We start from the raw sequence: 20,661 nt of genomic DNA, 5'->3' as shown, positions 1-20,661 counted from the left end.
TTTTGAGAGGCCCAGTTGGGCAAATCCCTTGACCTCCGGAGTTTGAGGCCAGCCTAGGCAACATGGAAAAACCCCATCTCTGCTAAAAAATACAAAAATTAGCTCGGCATGGCATGCGCTTGTGGTCCCAGCAACTCAGGAGGCTGAGGTGGGAGGATCACCTGAGCCAGGGAGGTGGAGGTTGCAGTGAGCTGACCTGTGATCCCCACTGCACTCCAACCTGGCTGACAGAGTAAGAACCTGTCTCAAAAAAATAAGTAAATAGGCCAGGAGCGGTGGCTCATGCCTGTAATCCCAGCACTTTGGGAAGCCAAGGTGGGAGGATCACCTGAGGTCAGGAGTTTGAGACCAGCCTGGCCAACATGGTGAAACCTCTGCTTCTACTAAAAATACAAAAATTAGCCAGGCATGGTGGCAGGTGCCTGTAATCCCAGCTACTCTGGAGGCTGAGGCAGGAGAATCGCTTGAACCCAGGAGGCAGAGGTTGCAGTGAGCCAAGATCATGCCATTGCACTCCAGCCTGGGCAACAGAGCAAGACTCCATTTCAAAAAAAAAAAAGTAAATAAAAATAATAACAATGAATAAAATGGAAAGAATCATACCCACTGTGCAAGGGTGTTGAAGGGATTAAAGGCAATATACATAAATACCTAGTCATCAACAAATTGTAGACATTTTTCTTATAACATCCTTGAAGATATACTAACACAAATCCTAAATTTAGCATCTGTATTTCAGTGCAGTTCTAACTGGTTTTCTCAAAATCAAGGAGTTGTGGAGTCCACAATTCAGGGCACAAGCCCAAATACATTGCCCCCCCCTGCCCCCAGCCAAAAAAAGAATACTGCTACTACCTTGAGATTCTGGTCGGGCACGGTGGCTCATGCCTGTAATCCCAGCACTTTGGGAGGCTGAGGTGGGCAGATCACGAGGTCAGGAGACCGAGATCATCCTGGCCAACATGGTGAAACCGCGTCTCTACTAAAAATACAAAAATTAGCTGGGCGTGGTGGCACGTGCCTGTAATCCCAGTTACTCGGGAGGCTGAGGCAGGAGAATCGCTTGAACCCGGGAGGCGGAGCTTGCAGTGAGGAGAGATCGCGCCACTTCACTCCAGCCTGGGCGACAGAGCAAGACTCCATCTCAAACAAACAAACAAAAAAAGATTCCACCGAAGAGTAAAAAACCTTGAATAAAGTTCACAACTCCATCAAACTGCAAACACAAGATGAGAATCTTACCAGCTTTGTACCAATTGAACGGATGGTGTCCTGAGAAGATTATCTGGAAGGAGACTTATTTCTTTCATTATATTTGCCAGTCTGACAGGCAACTCTTGCCGCAGAAACATAAATGAGGTCTTTTCACAAGCATTCACTGATCCTGAAACCAAACATGGGTAAAGCAGTAAGTAAAAGCCATAAGGAAACAGAAGGCAAGAGGCAGAGAGAAATAAGAGGAAGTTATCTGGCAAGGCCAGAGGGATAGAATCACCACGATGGGACAGGGAATAGGAGGCAAAGATATACCTGCCTGTGGGAGGCGAGGGATGAGATAACCCAGTCTCCAGAGTTATGACCTTCCAATTACTGACATTCCAATGGCTCTGTACAGCAATTACGATACTCTTGTCTCCCTAATTTGCATCCTTAAAGTGATCACCCATTTTAGAAGTTAGGTAACCTCAGCATGTCTGAGCAAGGCTTTATAAAATTAACAGCAGAACCTGGAAAAGTCTATCCTGTACACCCCGTTGCTATCATTTAGAAAATCTGTTTTCTAACTCTAGGTTTAAAAACAGTAAATGCCTAAGAAACAGAAACTTTAAGCCGGTCCGAATGCAGTGGTATTTACAACCAATTGATCACAACCGGTTACAGATTTCTTTGTTCCTTCTCCACTCCCACTGCTTCACTTGACTAGCCTTAAAAAAATAAATTAAAAACAGGGGGCCAGGCACAGTGGTTCACGCCTATAATCCCAGCACTTTGCGAGGCCGAGGCTTGAGGACTGTTTGAGCCCAGGGGTTCAAGACCAGCCTGGGCAACACAATGAGACCTCAAATTTATAGAAAATAAAAAATAGCCGGGTGTGGTGGTGCTTGCCTGTAGTTCCAGCCTTGGGAGGCTCAGGCTGAAATTTGAGGCTACAGTGAGCTATGATAGCACCACTGCACTCCAGCCTGGGTGACAGAGTAAAACCTTGTCTCGAAAGAGGAAAATTGTGATGTTTGCATAGGAAGACTCACTGATTCCATATAGAACCACTAATGCTAATTACCATAAGCAAAGAGTTAAGTGCAGTCCGGGCGTGGTGGCTCACACCTATCATCACTTTGGGAGGCCGAGGTGGGAGGATGGCTTGAGCCCAGGAGTTTAAGACCAGCCTGGGCAACATAGTGAGACCCCATTTCTATTAAAAAAAAAAAAATATATATACACACACACACACACACACACACACACACACGGGAAAAAAGAGTAAGCGCAGAGGAAAGCTTTCAAGCAACAGAAAGCAAAATTCACCACTGCCTGTTGGCACCATCTTCAAGTAGGTCCTATTCAATTGTCTGGTTACTGGAAAGTCTCCTGACCCCTCTACACTCCCATATCAGGATCCCATATCACTCCCTAAGCAGAATCGTTGTAGAATGTCCTTTGGCAAACAGCTCCATTTAAAATTAATCTAAAAGGTCTTATTATTCCAGTAATGCATTTTAAACTTACTATTCTTGCTGCTTTAGCAGAGAAAACGTTAGCAAAAACTAGATTGTCAACAGTAGAAATTAAGGCATTAAAGGAAAACAGCTTGTAAAAGTTTTATGGCATACTTATGAATACCACCAAATTCGCCCCTTCCTCGAACTAGGGTCATTTTAAAGTAAAAACAAAAACCTAAGGCTTTGAGCCAAAAATTATGCCACTATAAACCACAGTTTTAAGACAAAGTTGCCAACCATGCAGGTGTCGTTCAATGCAGAAGTCACAATGCAGAAGATAACCTTTGTACTCAAATTTTATGAATTCATTAAGGTTTTCCCTTTTCCCCTCATTGCCTTCACACGGGAAGTGGGATGTAAAAGTTAAAATGCCTAACTATGCAATTCCTTCTGCAATTTGTTGAACAGCTTCTAGAGAAAACCAAGATAATGCGGTAAACTTCACAGCATCTTGTCCTCATGCACTCAACACGTGCTCAAGACTTACTTGCTGATGATGAAATGTGCTGTTGGTGCAAACAGTTTTAAGCCACTGGCAAGGAAAACATTCTAAGAAACCCTGGGCCAGTTATAATCTGCCTTCCCTATTATCACGCCAATTCTATGCAATCATCATATGCAAAACTGGGCATTCATCATCACTGCACGGAACCCAAACGCGATTCTCTGGGGTGCCCACGCTCGGCCTCCCACCCTGGTCCGACTCCTCGGAAGGGGCCTGGCCGAGCGCGCACCTGCACACGTGCGTCGGTAGGCGGAAGATCATTCCGCGGCCCAGCTGGTTTGTTTTCAACAATACGGTCAAAGCCACACGCCCACCATTATTTACGCCGCCAGCCAGCGCCGGCACTTCGGCGGGAGGAAGGAAGCACCTAAGGCGCTGGGGGCGGAAACGCTGAGGTGGAGGGGTGCGCCTCAGGCGAGAGCTGGCCGGCGCCGACTGGGCCTGGGGCAGCGGCCGCAGCTCCCCGCCCGGGACCGCGCACAAAGGCCTGAGGTCCGGGCCGCACTCACCGAAGTCCAGGAACTGCTTCATGGAGAGCGGGGACGGCGAGAAGCGCGCGTAGAAGTCCACCTGGCCCGGAACGCCGCGCTCGGACGCCGGGCTGGAGTCCGAGTCCGAGCTGAAGCTGCGGCTGGGGCCGGCGGCGCGCAGCCCCGGGCCCGGGCCGGCCAAGGCGGCTCCGCGAAGCAGCCGCGCCAGCCTCATGCCGAGTCCCGCTAGAGAAGCCACAGCCCGGGCTCCAGGTTTCCCCGCTCCTCTGCCGAGTGGTACGTGAGGGACGTGGCGGGCAGCAGGGGCGGGGATCGGCTGTCACCGGCGCGGCCCCCACCCCTCTCGCCGGAGCCCGGCCCCCTCCGCTGGGCGGGACGGGGAGCGGGAAGGAGGCGGGGAGAGAAAAGGGGCGGGCGCTCTCGGGGCCCGCCCCCTCGCCGGAGTCCCGCCCAGCCTCGCGGGGAAGGAAATGCGGAGCGCGCGCCAGGCCGCAGCCGGCGCCCAGATCCCGCCCCAGCCGGCGAGGTGTGGGTTGCGCGTGTCGGCCCTCCCCGTACACGTCTGGTGACGGGACTGGGGACACTAAGAGGCGAGGCGGTGTGGAGCGTCCCCTTCCCGCACCCTTTTGAAACAAATCCCACCTTCCTGCTTCCTCTGCCCTCCCAGTCTCAGCCAAAAGGCTCAAGGATAGGGCGGCGTTGCGCTTGCACACACCGCGGTGTCGTGCTGCGAGCGCGTTCCAGAAACGCTCCTCTGTGACGCAAGCCACACATTGTCCAGGGTCAGAGAGCTTCAGGAGTCCCCGCTTGCCAAACAGTGGTACGTAAATACGAATGCTGAACACTGGGACGTGTGGCCCTAAATAGTATCACCGCGACGGCGGCCCCAGGAGAAGAGATGTACTGACTGTGCCTTTGAGTGAGCTGTTTAACCTCTCTGAGCCTCCGTCTCCTTACCTGAAAAAGGAGCGTAATATCTGTCTCAGTTGCTGTGATATGGGTAGTAGAGCTATCTGTGTTAGCACAATGCCGGGGACACCAGATAATAAATGGGATTTATTTTTACCATTATTGCTTTTTAAAATTATTTCCTTATTAAGATTTTATCAGAACCACTGACCTGTGTTTTCCCTGAAGCACATTTTACCAAAAGTTTGAGAGAAAACGGTTTTTGGCGGTTTTATAACTTTATTTGATGTATTCGAGTATCAGCAGTTCTTCTCCCACACTGTTGGTTTTAGAAAGTGTAACGGGTACATAGTTTTGTGACCCCCGAAAGTTTGAGACAAGTCTCAGTTAATGTATAAAGTTTATCTTGACAAGATTGAGGATGCGTGCCCGTGACACAGCCTCAGGAAGTCCTGACCACACGTGCCCAAGGTGGTGGGTGCACAGCTTGGTTTTATACAGGGAGACAGGAGACATCAGTCTGTATGTAAGAAGTACATTGGTTCCTGCCAGAAAGGTGGGACAACTTGAAGCAGGGAGGAAGGCTTCCAGGTTCTAAGTAGGTGAGAGACAAATGGTTGCAGTCTTTGGAGTTTCTGATAAGCCTTTCCCAAGGAGGCAATCAGATATGCATCTGTCTCAGCAGAGGGATGACTTTGAATAGAATGGGAGGCAGGTTTGCCTCGAGCAGTTCCCAGCTTGAATTTTCGCTTTAGCTCAGTGATTTTGGGGCTCATATTTTCCTTTCACATTTCAGTGAATCTTCATTCGCATTATGTTTTTTGGACAACCACACGTGGATACCCTATGGGACATTATTCTTTTGGCCCAGACAGCTTTGTCAAACCTGGTATCAGTATGCGCATCTGGAGTTCCCATCTCTTTCTTGGCAAATTTCCAGATATCTTTGCTGAGTACCTGAGGGGCACACTTCTTGAAGTCCATTTCAATGGGGTGTGCTTGGGAATGTTGATGGTGTCACCACCTCATTGATGGCTGAATGGCCCCCTTCTTCTTCCCACCCTTCTGCGGGACCTAAGTTGGAAAGAAAACAATTTTAAGTTGAATATTACACATTGTTAAAATAGTCCCTCAAACATTTCCACAGCTCTACTCCAGCATCTCAGGTTGCCTCCTCCTTTCTAATCTCCTTCCTTCTATATTATTCCCTGAGCTCCAAAGTCTTGTCACTTATCATGCACAGCATTATTCAGCTCCCTCAATCCCTGTTTGCAGTTTTGCTGCTTTCTGCCTGAGCATGTCAAGATGCTCAGCTGAACATTAATTTGCATGAAAGTACAAAGGCCCAGCAGAAACCTTGAGACTATTTTGGCAAGATTTTTTTCCCTCAGGAAGGAATCAACTGTTGTATAAAGTGCTTTTTCCTTTCTCCAAAGTATATTCACCATGCTTCAACCAATATACAGAGAATGTGCATATAAAAGCACATATTAAATGGTGTCAACTTTTGCTTCTTAGTCAAAGACTTAGACTCCAGAAACTGGAAAGAACCTTTGAGGACTTTAGTAAAGAGCTGTATTACTTCTCTGTTGTTATGCTCTGAATGTGTCCCCTAAAATTTTCTATGTTGAAGCTTAATTATCAATGTGATAGTATTAAGAGGTGGAGCCTTTAGTAGAGAGTTAAGTCATGAGGGCAGAGCCTTATAAAAGGGCCTGAGGGGGTGAGTCTGTTCCTACCATCTCTTCTACCATGTGAGTGAAACTGCCTTTGAAAAATTATAACAGTGAGAAAATTTTGACAGTGAAAGAGATCTGACCTAACTAACTCCATCTTGCTTCTCACTTCCAAGCTGCCCTTGTTTATTCCTGGGCATAGGCCAAACTAACTTTGGGAGGAATTTAGATTATATATTAACTTTGAAACAAAGATGATAACAGCTCCTCCATGAAACAAATCCCCAGCTTTCCTGGGGACCAGACCACCTTTGTTAAACTAACAGATTAGGCAGGGCACAATGGCTCACGCCTGTAATCCGAGCACTTTGGGAGGCCAAAGTGGGAGGATTGCGTAAGTCCAGGAGTTCGAGACCAGCCTGGGAAACATAGACCTTGTCTCTACAAAAAATGAACAAAATTAGCTGGGCATGGTGGCACGTGCCTGTAGTGCTTCATGGGGGGCATTACTTGAGCTCAGGAGGTGTAGTTTGCAGTGAGCCAAGATCCTGCCACTGCATTTCTGCCTGTGTGACAGAGCGAGACCTTGTCTCAAAAAATAAGTAAACTAACGAATTAACTAGAAGATTAGAAATTATAGCTCAGGAGTCATGCAGCCAGAGTCCACAAGATCACCAACCTCCACAATAGTTCCTATAGATAACATTGCTATTATAAAACCTAACATTGGTGTTTGAGTTATTTTTCAAATCCTGAATTCCAATGGACCAGCTAGAACCACACAGATAAGTAAAATGACTCATCTGGTCTTGTGGCCCCCACCCAGAAACTGACTCAGCATAAGATGGCAGCTTCGACTCCCTATAATTTTATTCCTGACCCAACCAATCAGCATTCCCCATTCTCTAGCCTGCTGTCTGCCCAACTATCTTTAAAAAAACCCTAGCCTCTGAATTTTCAGGAGGTTGATTTGAGTAGTAATGAAACTCATCTTCTGTTTAGCCAGCGCCACATGCACTAAACTCTTTGTCTTGATAAATTGGCTCTATCTGGGCAGCAGGCAAGAAAAACCTATTGGATGGTTACATGAGGACACAGCAAGAAAGCCCTTATGAGACACTGAATTCTGGCGTCTTGATCTTGAACTTCACAGCCTCTAGAACTGTAAGAAAACTAATTTCTGTCATTTATAAATTACCCAGACTGTATTTTGTTACAGCACCACTAACAGACTAAGACACACATGTAGATATAAAGTATAATCATACTGTAAGCTTCTATAAAAAAATTTTTACATAGCAGACATGAGCCAGCACCTGTAAATTCACCGAGAATTTGTGATCCATGTTGGACTGATGTGACTGAAAGGAATGGAAAAAGCAATAGAAAACAAGCTAGACTGTGTCACCTTGTCCCCAGTACCCCCTGGCTTCATGAGGTTCAGAAGACAGAAGGAAAGAAAAGTCATGATATTTTTTCCCCCTGATTCTTTTCTTCCAAGCTATAATTTGTGTTCCTCTAAGTGTGGCCACAGCTTCCTACCCTTGTCCAGTATCCCTAGAGATAGTACTAATTTTTCTTTGTTGCTGATTGGGTGCTCACCAGCCCTGGAGGTTTAATTCTGCCCACACTCCTGTAAATAGTGCCTTCATTAATTAATTAATCAATTTCCCTTTTGAGTGTGCTATCATTTCCTGCCCTAGAACCCTTTTTGATATGCTGGAAAGATAATTTTCAAAAAAGGTAAAATAATAACTCTCACGCAGCTATAAAATGAACATGTGTCAAAAATTTTATTTAATACATTAATTAAATGGGGGAACCAGTAAAGATATTACAGCCAGTTCAAAGGAGAAGTGAAAAAACAGGAATTCAGAAAAATTTGCAAAGGCTGTAAAACTGGCTCTTTCCTTGGGAATCAGGGAGGGTTGCTCTTCTACCTGACAGAATTTATTTGCACATGTATAGGTAAGAATTATGTGCGTTACCATTTATCTGCAATTTACAGAGTTGTAAAATAGCTCAAAGACAGTGAATCGGAATCAGATACCCTGAAAAGTTGTGCTCTAAACGATACGCAATATTCCACTGAAGCATAATTTTTCTCTATATACATTTGCCTTCTTTCTTTAAAGCGTACTTTGATTCAGGTAATTACTTGTGTAGTGATATGAGGGCATCCTATTCACCAGGATTTATTTAGCAAAAACATAGTTTTTATCTGGAGTAAGTGCTTTGAAATGCTGCTGGAGTGGAAGGAGAGATCTCTAGGGAACGCTCAGAACAGCTTTACAGGAAGCTAGGAGAGGAATTCACTTTGTAGAGCGAAGGGGAAGGGGAGGAGGCAGAAGATTGCAAAGACTGTTCACAATGTGAGCACTTCTTATAACCCAAACCTTCAGTAAAGTTTGCAGAAAAAGAGATTATTGGATACTGAATCTTTTATGTGTTGTGCTTTTGTGAAAATTGGAGGAAAGGATGAATTTTTTATGAGAGTTTGTGGCAATGGAGATAGACTTTGCACAAAAAGAGTCCGAGTGGTGGTGGGGTGGGGGGACTATAAATGAGACTATGAGCCTCAAGAATTTACAGACATGGACAGGGAGAACTCTAGACTTTCACAAACTGAGACTGGTAATGTTAAAAGATAAATTTGGGCACATTAAAAGTTTTAAAAATTTATTTGAACTGTTGATTTAAAAAAAAGGCTCAAACTCTGTAAAATATTTTAAGAGATTTATTCCGAGCCAAATGTGAGTGACCAAGGCCTGAGGCACAGTCTCAAGAGGTCTTGAGTACATGTGCCCAAAGTGGTTGGGTTATAGCTTGATTGTATACATTTTTAGGGGAACAGAAGTTGCAAGCAGACATCACTCAGTACATGTAAAGCATACACTGCTTTGGTCTGAAAAGGCAGGACAACTTTAAGACATAATATAGTGGGGTTGGGAAACTTGTGGCAGGAGGGGGCTTCCAGGTTATAGGGAGAGTCAAAGATTTTCTGACTGGCAGTTGGTTGAAAGAGTTAAGTTACTATCTCAAGACTTAGGATCAATTGAAAGGAGTATCTGGGTTAAGACAAGGGGTTGTGGAGACCAAGGTTCTTATTACACAGATAAAGGCTTCAGAGAGAACAAATAGTAAATGTCTCTTATCAGACCTAAAAAGGTGTCAGACCTTAAAAGGAAAAACCTGGAAAGGGAAAGGGATCCTCTACAGAATATAAATTTTCCCCGGAAGAAATAGCTTTGCAGGGCCAGTTCAAAATATGTCAAAAAAATATGTTTTGGAGTAAAACACTTCAATTTATTTCAGGACCTTCTATCTGTCATGTGATGCTACTGAGGAGTAAATTCTGATTTTTTTATCTTGCCCAAATTCGTATCTAAGAATTCTGGGGAGTCATGCCCTACAAACCATAAATTCTCATCAGATGGGTTTTATTTAACCCTATATATCGAGACTTACTTTTCACCCTGACTCTGGAATAACATTACGTGACAAGGAAGTAAAGCAAAATATTTTACCCCAAAACATGTTTCTTTGCCATATCTTGAAATGGCCCTGCAAATCTGTCTTTTGTGGGGGAAAATTTGCATCAGTAAAGAATCTCTATTAACATAGCTAGATCTTTTATTTCCAGGCCCTCCCGATCCTAAGAAGATTAACTTAAAGTCTAGCACCTTTTAAAGATCTGAATAGGAAACATTTGTTATCTGTTGTCTCTGAGGGCAGCCACAATAAAACTTCAAAAGAACCTTGGTCTCCACAGTCCTTTATCTTAACCTGAACATTTCCTTTCCGTGATCTCAGGTCTTTAGATAAACTCAACCAATTGTAAATCAGAAAATGTTTAAATTTACCTATAGCCTGGAAGCCCCAACTTTGAATTGTCCTACCTTTCAGGACTAAACCAATGTATTTCTTAAATGTATTTGATTGATGTCTCACGCCTCCCTAAAACATATAAAACCAAGCTGTGCCCCAATCACCTTGGGCACATGTTCTCAGGACCTCCTGAGAGCTGTGTCACGGGGCCATGGTCACTAATATTTGGCTCAGAATAAATCTCTTCAAATATTTTACAGAGTTGGGGAGTCCTCGGCCTCCCAAAGTTCTGGGATTACAGATGTGAGCCACTGCGCCCAACCTTGTAAATGTTTCTTATCAGACTTTAAAAAGGTGCCAGAGTTAGTTAATTCCCTTCTGAATCAGGGAAAGTACTTGGAAAGGGAAGAGGATTCTCTATAGAATGTAGATTTTCACCACAAGAGACAGCTTTGCAGGACTATTTCAAAATATGTCAAGAAGTATATTTTGAGATAAAATCTTTAGTTTCTTGCAGAGCCTGCTCCTTGTCATGTTGGTATCTTAGGCTACAAACAGTCTGTTTTGTCAGATGTAAAGTCTCTATGTTAATGTTAATGCTGGTCAGCTGTACCTGAATTCCAGAAGAGGGGAGAGAATAATGAGACATGTCTGACCCCACCTTCCCATCATTGCCTGAACTAGTTTCTCAGGTTAACTTTGGAATGCTCTTGGCCAAAAGGAGGGGTCCATTCAGTTGGTTGGAGGGTTTAGAATATATATATCTTTTGAGACAAGAGTCTCACTCTGTTGCCCAGGCTGGAGTGTAGTGGCATGATCTCAGCTCACTGCAACCTCTGCCTCCTGGGTTGAAGTGATTCTCCAACCTCAGCCTCCCAAGTAGCTGTGATTACAGGTATGTGCCACCACACCCGGTTAATTTTTGTAATTTTAGTAGAGATGGGGTTTCACCCTGTTGGTCAGGCTGGTCTTGAACTACCAACCTCAAATGATTCCCCCACCTCGCCTCCCAAAGTGGTGGGATTACAGGCCTGAGCCACTGCCCCAGCCAAATTTTATTTTTGGTTTACAAGGGAGAAGCTCATTGGGTAAACCAACTAAGGAGGGGCAGAATAACCAAATACTTATTTTGTTTTGTTAATCCTTTCAGAGATGCAATGGTTTTCACTCGTGTCCGCGTCCGTGTGAAGAGACCACCAAACAGGCTTTGTGAGCAATAAAGCTTTTAATCACCTGGGTGCAGGCGGGCTGAGTCTGAAAAGAGAGTCATCAAAGGGAGATGGGGTGGGGCCATTTTATAAGATTTGGGTAGGTAAAGTAAAATTATAGTCAAAGGGGGATTGTTCTCTGATGGGCAGGAGTGGGGGTCACAAGGTACTCAGTGGGAGCTTTTGAGCCAGGATGAGCCAGGAGAAGGAATTTCACAAGACAGTGTCATCAGTTAAGGCAGGAACATGCCATTTTCACTTCTTTTGTGGTGGAATGTCATCAGTTAAGGCAGGAACCAGCCATCTGGATGTGTACTTGCAGGTCACAGGGGATATGATGACTTAGCTTGGGCTCAGAGGCCTGACATTTGTGTTGACAGATTTTTACTTTGTATTTGCCAGGCCTCTTTCAGACTCAAGCACAAAAAACTCAGTTCAAACGTCTTTAAATAACTGGAGGCTATTTTGTCTGATGATGACGCAGGATTTTTCTCGGTCACTTTGCTAGCTGGGGACCTCTGGCTGGTGATGCCCCCACCCAGGCTTTGGTGGGGCACACTACCTGCCCGTAGGAGGTGGCCTGCCCCTCAACCCACCCAGGCTGGGCCCCAGCCCCCCTGTGTTATAGCTCGTACCCACATACAGCGGTCCCCGAGTTCTTGTCCTGTGTCCAAGAAGAATGCACGTACTCTGACAATTGAAGGGTGAGGAGGGCAGAAAAGAGTTGTATTGAGCAAGAGAACAGCTCTCAATGGAGGCAGGACATGGGGGTGGTTCCCCACCTGAAATTGGGTGGTTTCTTTCCCAGTGTGGCTGAGTCCAGGGCTTTTATGGGCTCAGAATAGGGGAGTACGTGCTGATTGGTTTGTGAATATGCAAAAAAGGTTAACACAAAGACATGAATCAAAGGTGGGCATGACTGTAAAAAACCCATTAGGGAAGGGGGAGGTATATGTAAAGTAGGTGAAGGGTAGGAGTAAATCAGAGGAAAGCATGCCAAACTGGAAGACAGGTTCTTAATCTGGTTCATGGATTTGACTTGTAACTCGGTTCTCAGGCTTTAAATTGTCTTTGGCTTGGAGGTGGGGTTTCACCAGCTACGTGTCCTGAAGGGGTGGGTTGCTCCTCCATACCTGTGGGTGTTTCTCGTTAGGTGGAACGAGAGACTTGGAAAAGAAAAAGACACAAAGTATAGAGAAATAAATAAGGGGACCCAGGGGACCAGCGTTCAGCATACGGAGGATCCTGCCAGCCTCTGAGTTCCCTTAGTATTTATTGATCATTCTTGGGTGTTTCTCGGAGAGGGGGATGTGGCAGGGTCATAGGATAATAGTGGAGAGAAGGTCAGCAGATAAACACGTGAACGAAGGTCTCTGCATCATAGACAAGGTAAAGAATTAAGTGCTGTGCTTTAGATACGCATACACATAAACATCTCAGTGCCTTACAGAGCAGTATTGTTGCCCCCATGTCCCACCTCCAGCCCTAAGGCGTTTTCCCCTATCTCAGTAGATGGAACATACAGTCAGGTTTTATACTGAGACATTCCATTGCCCAGGGACGGGCGGGAGACAGATGCCTTCCTCTTGTCTCAACTGCAAGAGGCATGCCTTCCTCTTATACTAATCCTCCACAGCACAGACCCTTTACAGGTGTTGGGCTGGGGGACGGTCAGGTCTTTCCCTTCCCACGAGGCCATATTTCAGACTATCACATGGGGAGAAACCTTGGACAATACCTGGCTTTCCTAGGCAGAGGTCCCTGCGGCCTTCCGCAGTGTTTGTGTCCCTGGGTACTTGAGATTAGGGAGTGGTGATGACTCTTAACAAGCATGCTGCCTTCAAGCATCTGTTTAACAAAGCACATCTTGCACAGCCCTTAATCCATTTAACCCTGAGTTGACACAGCATATGTTTCAGAGAGCACGGGGTTGGGGGTAAGATTATAGATTAACAGAAGAAAATGGAGTCTCCTATGTCTACTTCTTTCTACACAGACACGGTAACAATCCGATCTCTCTTTCTTTTCCCCACATGTCCCTGTCTGCCTAGGCGTTTTTCTGCCTCCTGCTGCTATCCATTCTCCTCTCTGAGGAGGTACATCTAACTGCCATTAGAATAGAAATGAAGACTGATCTTAACTGCTTCCTGCTGACAGGGGGCGCTGTTTTGGGAAGACGGCAGTCAGATCTCCCTCAGAGGCCTATTTAAGGGTTTCTGGTAAAAGGGAGCCATTGTCCGAAGCTGCGGTTGCATTACAGTTTGGAGTTTGATAGCCTGAAGGCAAGAAGAAACATATTAGAAGACATGTATCAGGCCAGGCACGGTGGCTCATGCCTGTAATCCAAGCACTTTGGGAGCCCGAGATGGGCGGATCATAAGGTCAGGCATTTGAGACCAGCCTGGCCATCATGGTGAAACCCTGTCTTGGCCGGGCGCGATGGCTCACACCTGTAATCCCAGCGCTTTGGGAGGCAGAGGCGGGCAGATCACGAGGTCAGGAGATCGAGACCATCCTGGCTGACATGGTGAAACCCCGTCTCTACTAAAAATACAAAAATTCAGCCAGGCGTGGTTGTGGGTGCCTGTAGTCCCAGCTACTTGGGAGGCTGAGGTAGGAGAATGGCGTGAACCTGGGAGGTAGAGCTTGCAGTGAGCCGAGATCGCGCCACTGCACTCCAGCCTGGGCGACAGAGCAAGACTCTGTCTCAAAAAAAAAAAAAAAAACCATCTACTAAAAATACAAAAAATTAGCTGGGCGTGGTGGCATGTTCCTGTAATCCCAGCTACTTAGGAGGCTGAGGCAGGAGAATTGCTTGAACCCAGGAGGTGGAGGTTGCAGTGAGCTGAAATTGCGCCATCGCATTCTAGCCTGGGTGACAGAGCAAGCAAGACTCCATCTTGAAAAAAGAAAAAAAGGGGACATGTATCAAAACAAAACAAAAGAGGGGGGATAAGGGCAGCTCCAAAATCCTGAGGCTGCTGACACACCCAGATAACTGGGGGCTATGGTTATGCTTGCTAAGATTTGGGTGCCTGGGCTTAGCTTTGGTTAGCTCCTTTGGTCTTATTTTCCTAAAAATGAAACTGCTGGTTTATAGACACCCTATTTACTCCTGTCACCTGTCAGGATTTGCAGAATGATTGCCCAGAACTTAAAAATTGATCCAGATTTTTACATTACCCATCCCTTTTGTCTCTTCTGAACTGCAGCCAGAGATCACTGGTTAGTTCACAGGATTAAGCAGGGTTAATCTAAAATGCAGACAAAAACTTAGAAACTACTAATAATGAGACTAGAATATAATGACAAGTGTATGATAAGTTTTGAAACATAATTGCTCTCTCTCCAGTCCTGATTTTTGTTAAAACAAGTCATGATAGGACTGAATTGTTTGCAAAACTGAGTTTAGTCTCATACTTGGCCTGATTATTTGCATAAAGTGCAGCAAGAATAATTATTTTCACATAGGCCTTTAAAAATTGGCTCTGATGAAACCCTGTTCTCTAAGGAATCTCACTTGAGACTTTTTAAAGCCCAGCCCAGCCATGGGTTTGTACTCTTAAATACCTATGAATTGGGTACATTTGTCTCTTCTTGAAGGCCCGAGATGACTTGGGGCTCCTAGCCCTGTTAGAAAGTGACATTTCTAACTCACCAAACCTGTATGGAGATTGTGTAGACAAGGCATGAGGCAAATTTTCCTAAGGGAAAACTTGCAAGTTTTATTGCCTCTACAAGTCAAGCTTGATTCCCTAAAGGGAAGCACACTCTTATAGTAAAAGCCTTGGTAAAAGAACCAGTTTCACCAATTGCATCTTGTTGCAAAAGAAAATGGATTCTTATTGTGCTTATGCAGAACATTATATTGCTATAAGTTAAGAATATTGGCATCTAGCTTCCAAATTTTGGAGAAACCAGGCAGAGAGAAACAAATATGCTCCAAATTTTGTTCACAGGAGTATACCTTACTCAATTGTTAAAAGTTGTAAATAGCTGAAAATGAAAGTTTTCCTGGCTTTGAGAAACAAAAGGATCAGCAACATTTTAAGCAAAAAATTAAAATGGATTACTTCAGTTTTCTATTAGTTCTGTCCATTCTGTTAACTCTTATTCTGCAATTCAGCTCTTCATGAATCCTATATTGTTTTCCTCTATTCCAATGTCACAATCTCCCAAGTTATCAGAAACCTTTATTTAAGAGCACCTGTCAAAGTCCTATACCTGATTATAAACCATCTTTTGAAAAGGATCAAAACAAGACAACAGTTGTCTCTGAATAACAAATGTCCAGGGTAGTTACAGTCAAAAACAGGATTAACAAAGAAATTTGGTTATTATTGTGGTTTACAATAACTTAACATAGTAACTCTAATTATGATTGGTAGCATATACTCAGACATTAGAATTTTAGAAATCCAGTACAATTTTGGAATGTATTTTAATATGATATACTAAAATATAGCCTGAAGAAGTTAAACATAATTTTTATTTTGACAATGCCTTGTAACTAAACATGTCAGATAGTCCTGTTTATTTCTCTTTTGGATGCTTCAGGGGCCCTGTGTAGCAGCCAAAAGTTAGCAGTCAGGAAAGACAATTTTGAAGTTGAAGTTTGATTTTGGGAAGCCTATCAAATATGTTAAAGATTTAGAACACTTGATATTATGAAATATAATTCCAGGTTATCATAAATCATTTATTTACCTAAAATGATGGCTCAAAATTTTTTTAATGTTATGTATCTTTATTTCTTTAATCATATGATCCATTATTTTTTATTATTATTATACATTAAGTTCTGGGGTACATATGTGTACATGTCCCGTGTTGGTTTGCTGCACCCATCAATTCATCATTTGCATTAGGTATTTCTCCTAATGCTATCCCTCCCCGAGCCCTCCACCCCTCAACAGGCCTCAGTGTGTGATGTTCCCCTCCCTGTGTCCATGTATTCTCATTGTTCAAATCCCACTTATGAGTGAGAACATGCGGTGTTTGGTTTTCTCTTCTTGTGTTACTTTGCTCAGAATGATGATTTCCAGTTTCATCCATGTCCCTGCAAAGGACATGAACTCATCCTTTATTATGGCTGCATAGTATTCCATGATGTATATGTGCCACATTTTCTTTACCCAGTCTATAATTGATGGGCATTTGGGTTGGTTCCAAGTCCTTGCCATTGTGAATAGTGCTGGGCCCAAGCTGAGCTGCTGTCAGTATCCAAAGGTGATCTGAAGAACAACAACAGGAGACTCTGGACAGCAGAAAAGGTCCATCCCTGATCTAGGTTCTGAGGGTCTGCTGTGAGCCTTTCCGTCTTAGTTCAAATTTCTCCTTCCACTGTGAGAGTTACCCGAAGCTCGGCATCTGTGATGGTCTAGGGGGCTTCTGAGGTGATCGGGCAGTGTCAGTCTTCAGCCGCTAAGCCAAGAAGATCTAGGAAGGAGTCAGTCAGAGAGCCTTGGGCCAGAGTTCCAGGGGCTCTGGGAGTGGCTTCCAGGTGAGTTGAACTGTCCGATTTTCAGTGGGGTCCTGCACAGATGGGACGTGGCTTAGGAGGAATTCCGGGCTGTGGGCATTCCTTGGCCTGGTGGCCAGATTTCTGGCACTTGTAGCAAGCTTCTGGGGGAGGTGGGCCTGGAGGAATGCCTGGCCACTGCGGTTTAGGCATTTGGAAGTTTTTGTGTGCTGGAGATGTGGCTGGGGTTTGTCTCACAGTGGAGGCAAGGAATTGCAACTCAGAAATATGTTACTACTTGGCTGCCTCTACTCTATTATTGTACACCTTGAAGGCGAGGTTAATTAAGTCCTGTTGTGGGGTTTGAGGGCTGGAATTTAATTTTTGGATTTTTATTTAATGTTGGGAGCAGATTGGGTAATAAAATGTATATTGAGAATAAAACGGCCTTTTGACCTTTTAGGGTCTAGGGCTGTAAAGCATCTCAGGGTTGCTGCTAAATGAGCCATGAACTGGGCTGGGTTTTTACATTTGTTGAAAAACAGCCTAAACGCTATCTGATTTGAGATAAAGAAAAAGGAGCATTAAACTTGATTGTGCCTTTAGCTCTAGCCAAATTTTTAAGAGGAAATTGTTGGGCAGGTGGAGGAGGGCTAGTCTCCGAACGAAACTGTAAGCCAGACCTGGTGTGAGGAGGGGAGGTGATAAAAGGATTATAGGGTGGAAGAGCAGAGGCTGAGGAAGAATTGGGACCTAGCTCAGCCTGACGAGGAGGGAAGAGGTCAGATGAGTCTGTAGAAATGGAATATTAGAAAGACTCAGCGACGCTTGGGGTTGGGACTGAGGGGACAGGTGGGAGGGAAAGAAGGAAGATTTGGGACGAGTTGCATTGGGAACAGAAACTAGGGAGGGACTGATGCGTAAAAGAATTCCTGGGCGTCAGGCACCTCAGACCGTTTGCCTATTTTACGACAAGAATTATTTAGATCTTGTGGGATGGAAAAATTGAAAGTGCTATTTTCTGGCTATTTGGAACCACTGTCGAGTTTGTATTGGGGTCACGTGGCGTTGCAGAAGAAAATAAGGCATTTAGGTTTTAGGTCAGGTGTTTGTTGAAGAGGTTTTAGGTTTTTAAGAACACAGGCTAAGGGAGAAGAAGGGGGAATGGAGGGTGGAAGCTTGCCCATAGTGAAGGAGGCAAGCCCAGAGAAAAGAGAGAGTAGAGACATGGAGAGAAGGGGTGGGAGGTTCTTGACCTCCAGAAAAGCAGAGAAGGGGTAGAGACACGGAGACAAGGGGTCGGGGGGTTCTTGCCCCCAGAAAAGTGGTACTTGCCGCTAAGGGTGAAGGAGAAGGCGTTGGGGGGTTCTTGCCCCCTAGAAAAGTGGTACTTGCTGCTAAGGGTGAAGGAGAAGGGGTTGGGGGGTTCTCGCCCTCCAGAAAAGCGGAGAAGAGGTAGAGACACGGAGGGAAGGGGTTGGGGGGTTCTTGCCCCCAGAAAAGTGGTACTTGCTGCTAAGGGTGACGGACTAAGGCAGGCGTCCCTGCATGGTCAGACACCTCTGAAACGTAGGTGAATAATCAGGCAGGCGTCCCCGTGTGATTAAACACCAAGGGAAGACTGTCTTCCCCAGTCCATGACTGGCGCCAGAGTTTTCGGTCCATGGATAAAACGTGTCACCTTCATCTCTACCAGAAAAGGAAAGGAACTGAAATTAAGAGAAGGGAGAGATTGAAGTGTGGCGCCAAGATTGAAAGGAGAAAGAGGTTGAGGGATAGTGAGAGAGGTTGTAGCAGAGAGTAAAAAGAGGCCGCTTACTGGATTTAAAATTGGTGAGATGTTCCTTGGGCTGGTTGGTCTGAGGACCAGAGGTTGTAGGTGGATCTTTCTCACAGAACAAAGAGCAGGAGGACAGGGGATTGATCTCCCAAGGGAGGTCCCCTGATCTGAGTCACGGCGCTAAATTTCACTTATGTCCATATGAAGAGACCACCAAACAGGCTTTGTGTGAGCAATAAAGCTTTTTAATCACCTGGGTACAGGCGGGCTGAGTCCGAAAAGAACGTCAGCCCAAAAATTTTTTTAAAAAGCAAAAACCTTTACTCATTTAGAGGGAAGACTTAGGTTTGCAAACAGTCTGTCTCTTGTCTCTCCCTTCCTTTTTTTTCAGTAGCTTATTTGCAAGGCAAACAAAAGTCTTTCATTATCCTTTAATTATATTATGTGAAAATCTTGTTTAAGAGAGAGGAAGCCAAATTCCACCTTCACGTTAGTCTACTATTAATGTCAGCCTTAATTTTTAAAAAACGAAACCTTATAGGCTGGGGGTGGTGCCTCACACCTGTAATCTTAGCACTTTGGGAGACAAAGGCAGGTGGATCATTTGAGACCAGGAGTTCGAGAACAGACTGGCCAATATGGACAGACCTTGTCTCTATTAAAAATGCAAAAATTAACTGGGCCTGGTGGTACCCACCTGTAATCCGAGCTACTCAGGAATCTGAGACAGGAGAATCACTTGAACCCAGTAGGCGGAGGTTGCAGTGAGATTGTACCACAGCACTCCAGCCTGGGTAGTGACAGAGTGAGACTCTGCCTCAAAAACAACAACAACAACAACAAACCTTATAGAAAATTCTATCAAATCTTAACCTGTTCATCTGTGAGGTGAGATTCTTATAAACCATTTTTTTTTTTCAAGACAGAGTCTCGATCTGTTGCCCAGGCTGGAGTGCAGTGGCACGATCTCAGCTCACTACAACCTCCGCCTCCCTGGTTCAAGCAATTCTTCTGCCTCAGCCTCCTGAGTAGCTGGGATTACAGGCACCCACCACCATACTTGGCTAATTTTTGTATTTTTAGTAGAGATGGGGTTTCGCTATGTTGGCCAGGCTGGTCTCGAATTCCTGACATGGGGTTGGGCAATCCGACCACCTCAGCCTCCCAAAGTGCTGGGATTACAGGCATGAGCCACTGCGCCCATCGTCTAATAAGCCTTTTATAACTCTTTACACATTTTTGTTAAAGAGCAGATCAGTGCCTTTAGAAAACCTTGTTTTCCTTTTATTCCCATTTTCTATTCATGGAAAAACCAAATAATACTCTTGAATTTAGTCAATACATTTACACACCAGATTTCTTTTACAAAATTAATTTTTACAGACCTTCCACAACTTGTTCAAACCTTTAATTTAAAACAATCCTTTAACCCTCTAGGCAAAAATTTACATTCCGATGCCTTCTTATAATCTTTTACTAAAAACATATTTTACTTTTCTCACACACTGTGTATGTAAATCTATTTTCGGTAGCCTCCGTTACATGTTATAATGGTAACCTCTTATATATTTTTAGTGTTAATGTAAAACCTGGTAAGTTGTTTTATTTATGTACTAGGCACAGGTAAGGTCTCTTTCCAGCATGGTTAGGGGCACGGTAAGCTCCATATGTCCCCAGGCCTTTAAAGCAGGCAAGTCTAACAATTTTCAAAAGCCAAAGAAGCAGTTTTTGACCTTGAAGTATTTAGTAATCCTAGTATTTGACCTGCATAATTTAGACCACATATTTACATTTTGAAGACATTTGTCATATAATCTTTAAGACTCTTTTTATTTCTCAAAGATTAAAGTCACATGAACTAAAAGGCATTACAGCTTCTATTTTTTCTTTAAAAATATTTGATCTAGGTGCTTATTTTTACTTAATCCAATTAATTGGAGCTCTTTTTTATATAAACATCATACACATATCACATGTATAACTACACAGACAGAAGAAGATCCAGTAGTTATTTTTCTTTTTTTTTTTTGAGACACAGTCTTGCTGTGTCGCTCAGGCTGGGGAGCAGTGATGTGATCTCAGC

The 20,661-nt window shown here is 44.4% G+C and overlaps 1 protein-coding gene and 1 long non-coding RNA gene across 16 annotated transcripts in view; one reads left to right on the top strand and one right to left on the bottom strand.

The window, feature by feature from the left end:
* The window catches only part of PDK1 (pyruvate dehydrogenase kinase 1), a 111,105-nt gene extending 107,120 nt beyond the window's left edge, over positions 1–3,985 (bottom strand). For 13 of the 14 annotated variants that reach the window (XR_008521480.2, XR_008521487.2, XR_010135885.1 and 10 more), the window contains exons 1-2: positions 3,735–3,930; positions 1,243–1,384 (exon numbers count right to left, since the gene is read on the bottom strand). Coding sequence is in view for 2 of the 14 variants with exons in the window: in XM_054547005.2 (XP_054402980.1) it covers positions 1,243–1,384; positions 3,735–3,930 (338 nt within the window). In the remaining 12 variants the exon portion in view is untranslated. Of the gene's footprint in view, positions 1–1,242; positions 1,385–3,734 lie in introns of all 14 variants that reach the window. The other variant, XM_009237830.4, reaches the window with a different exon arrangement.
* Positions 3,597–20,661, top strand: part of LOC103889981 (uncharacterized) — a 68,174-nt gene continuing 51,109 nt past the window's right edge. Inside the window, exon 1 of one of the 2 annotated variants that reach the window (XR_002914088.3) lies at positions 3,597–3,992. This is a non-coding gene — a long non-coding RNA (uncharacterized LOC103889981). Of the gene's footprint in view, positions 3,993–4,327; positions 4,537–20,661 lie in introns of those variants that run through there. The other variant, XR_002914087.3, reaches the window with a different exon arrangement.

The sequence above is a fragment of the Pongo abelii genome, chromosome 11 (genome assembly GCF_028885655.2).
Source record: "Pongo abelii isolate AG06213 chromosome 11, NHGRI_mPonAbe1-v2.0_pri, whole genome shotgun sequence".
NCBI classification, from domain to species: Eukaryota; Metazoa; Chordata; class Mammalia; order Primates; family Hominidae; genus Pongo; species Pongo abelii.
Note: the sequence above shows the minus strand (reverse complement) of the source record. Positions and strands in the feature narration are given on the sequence as shown.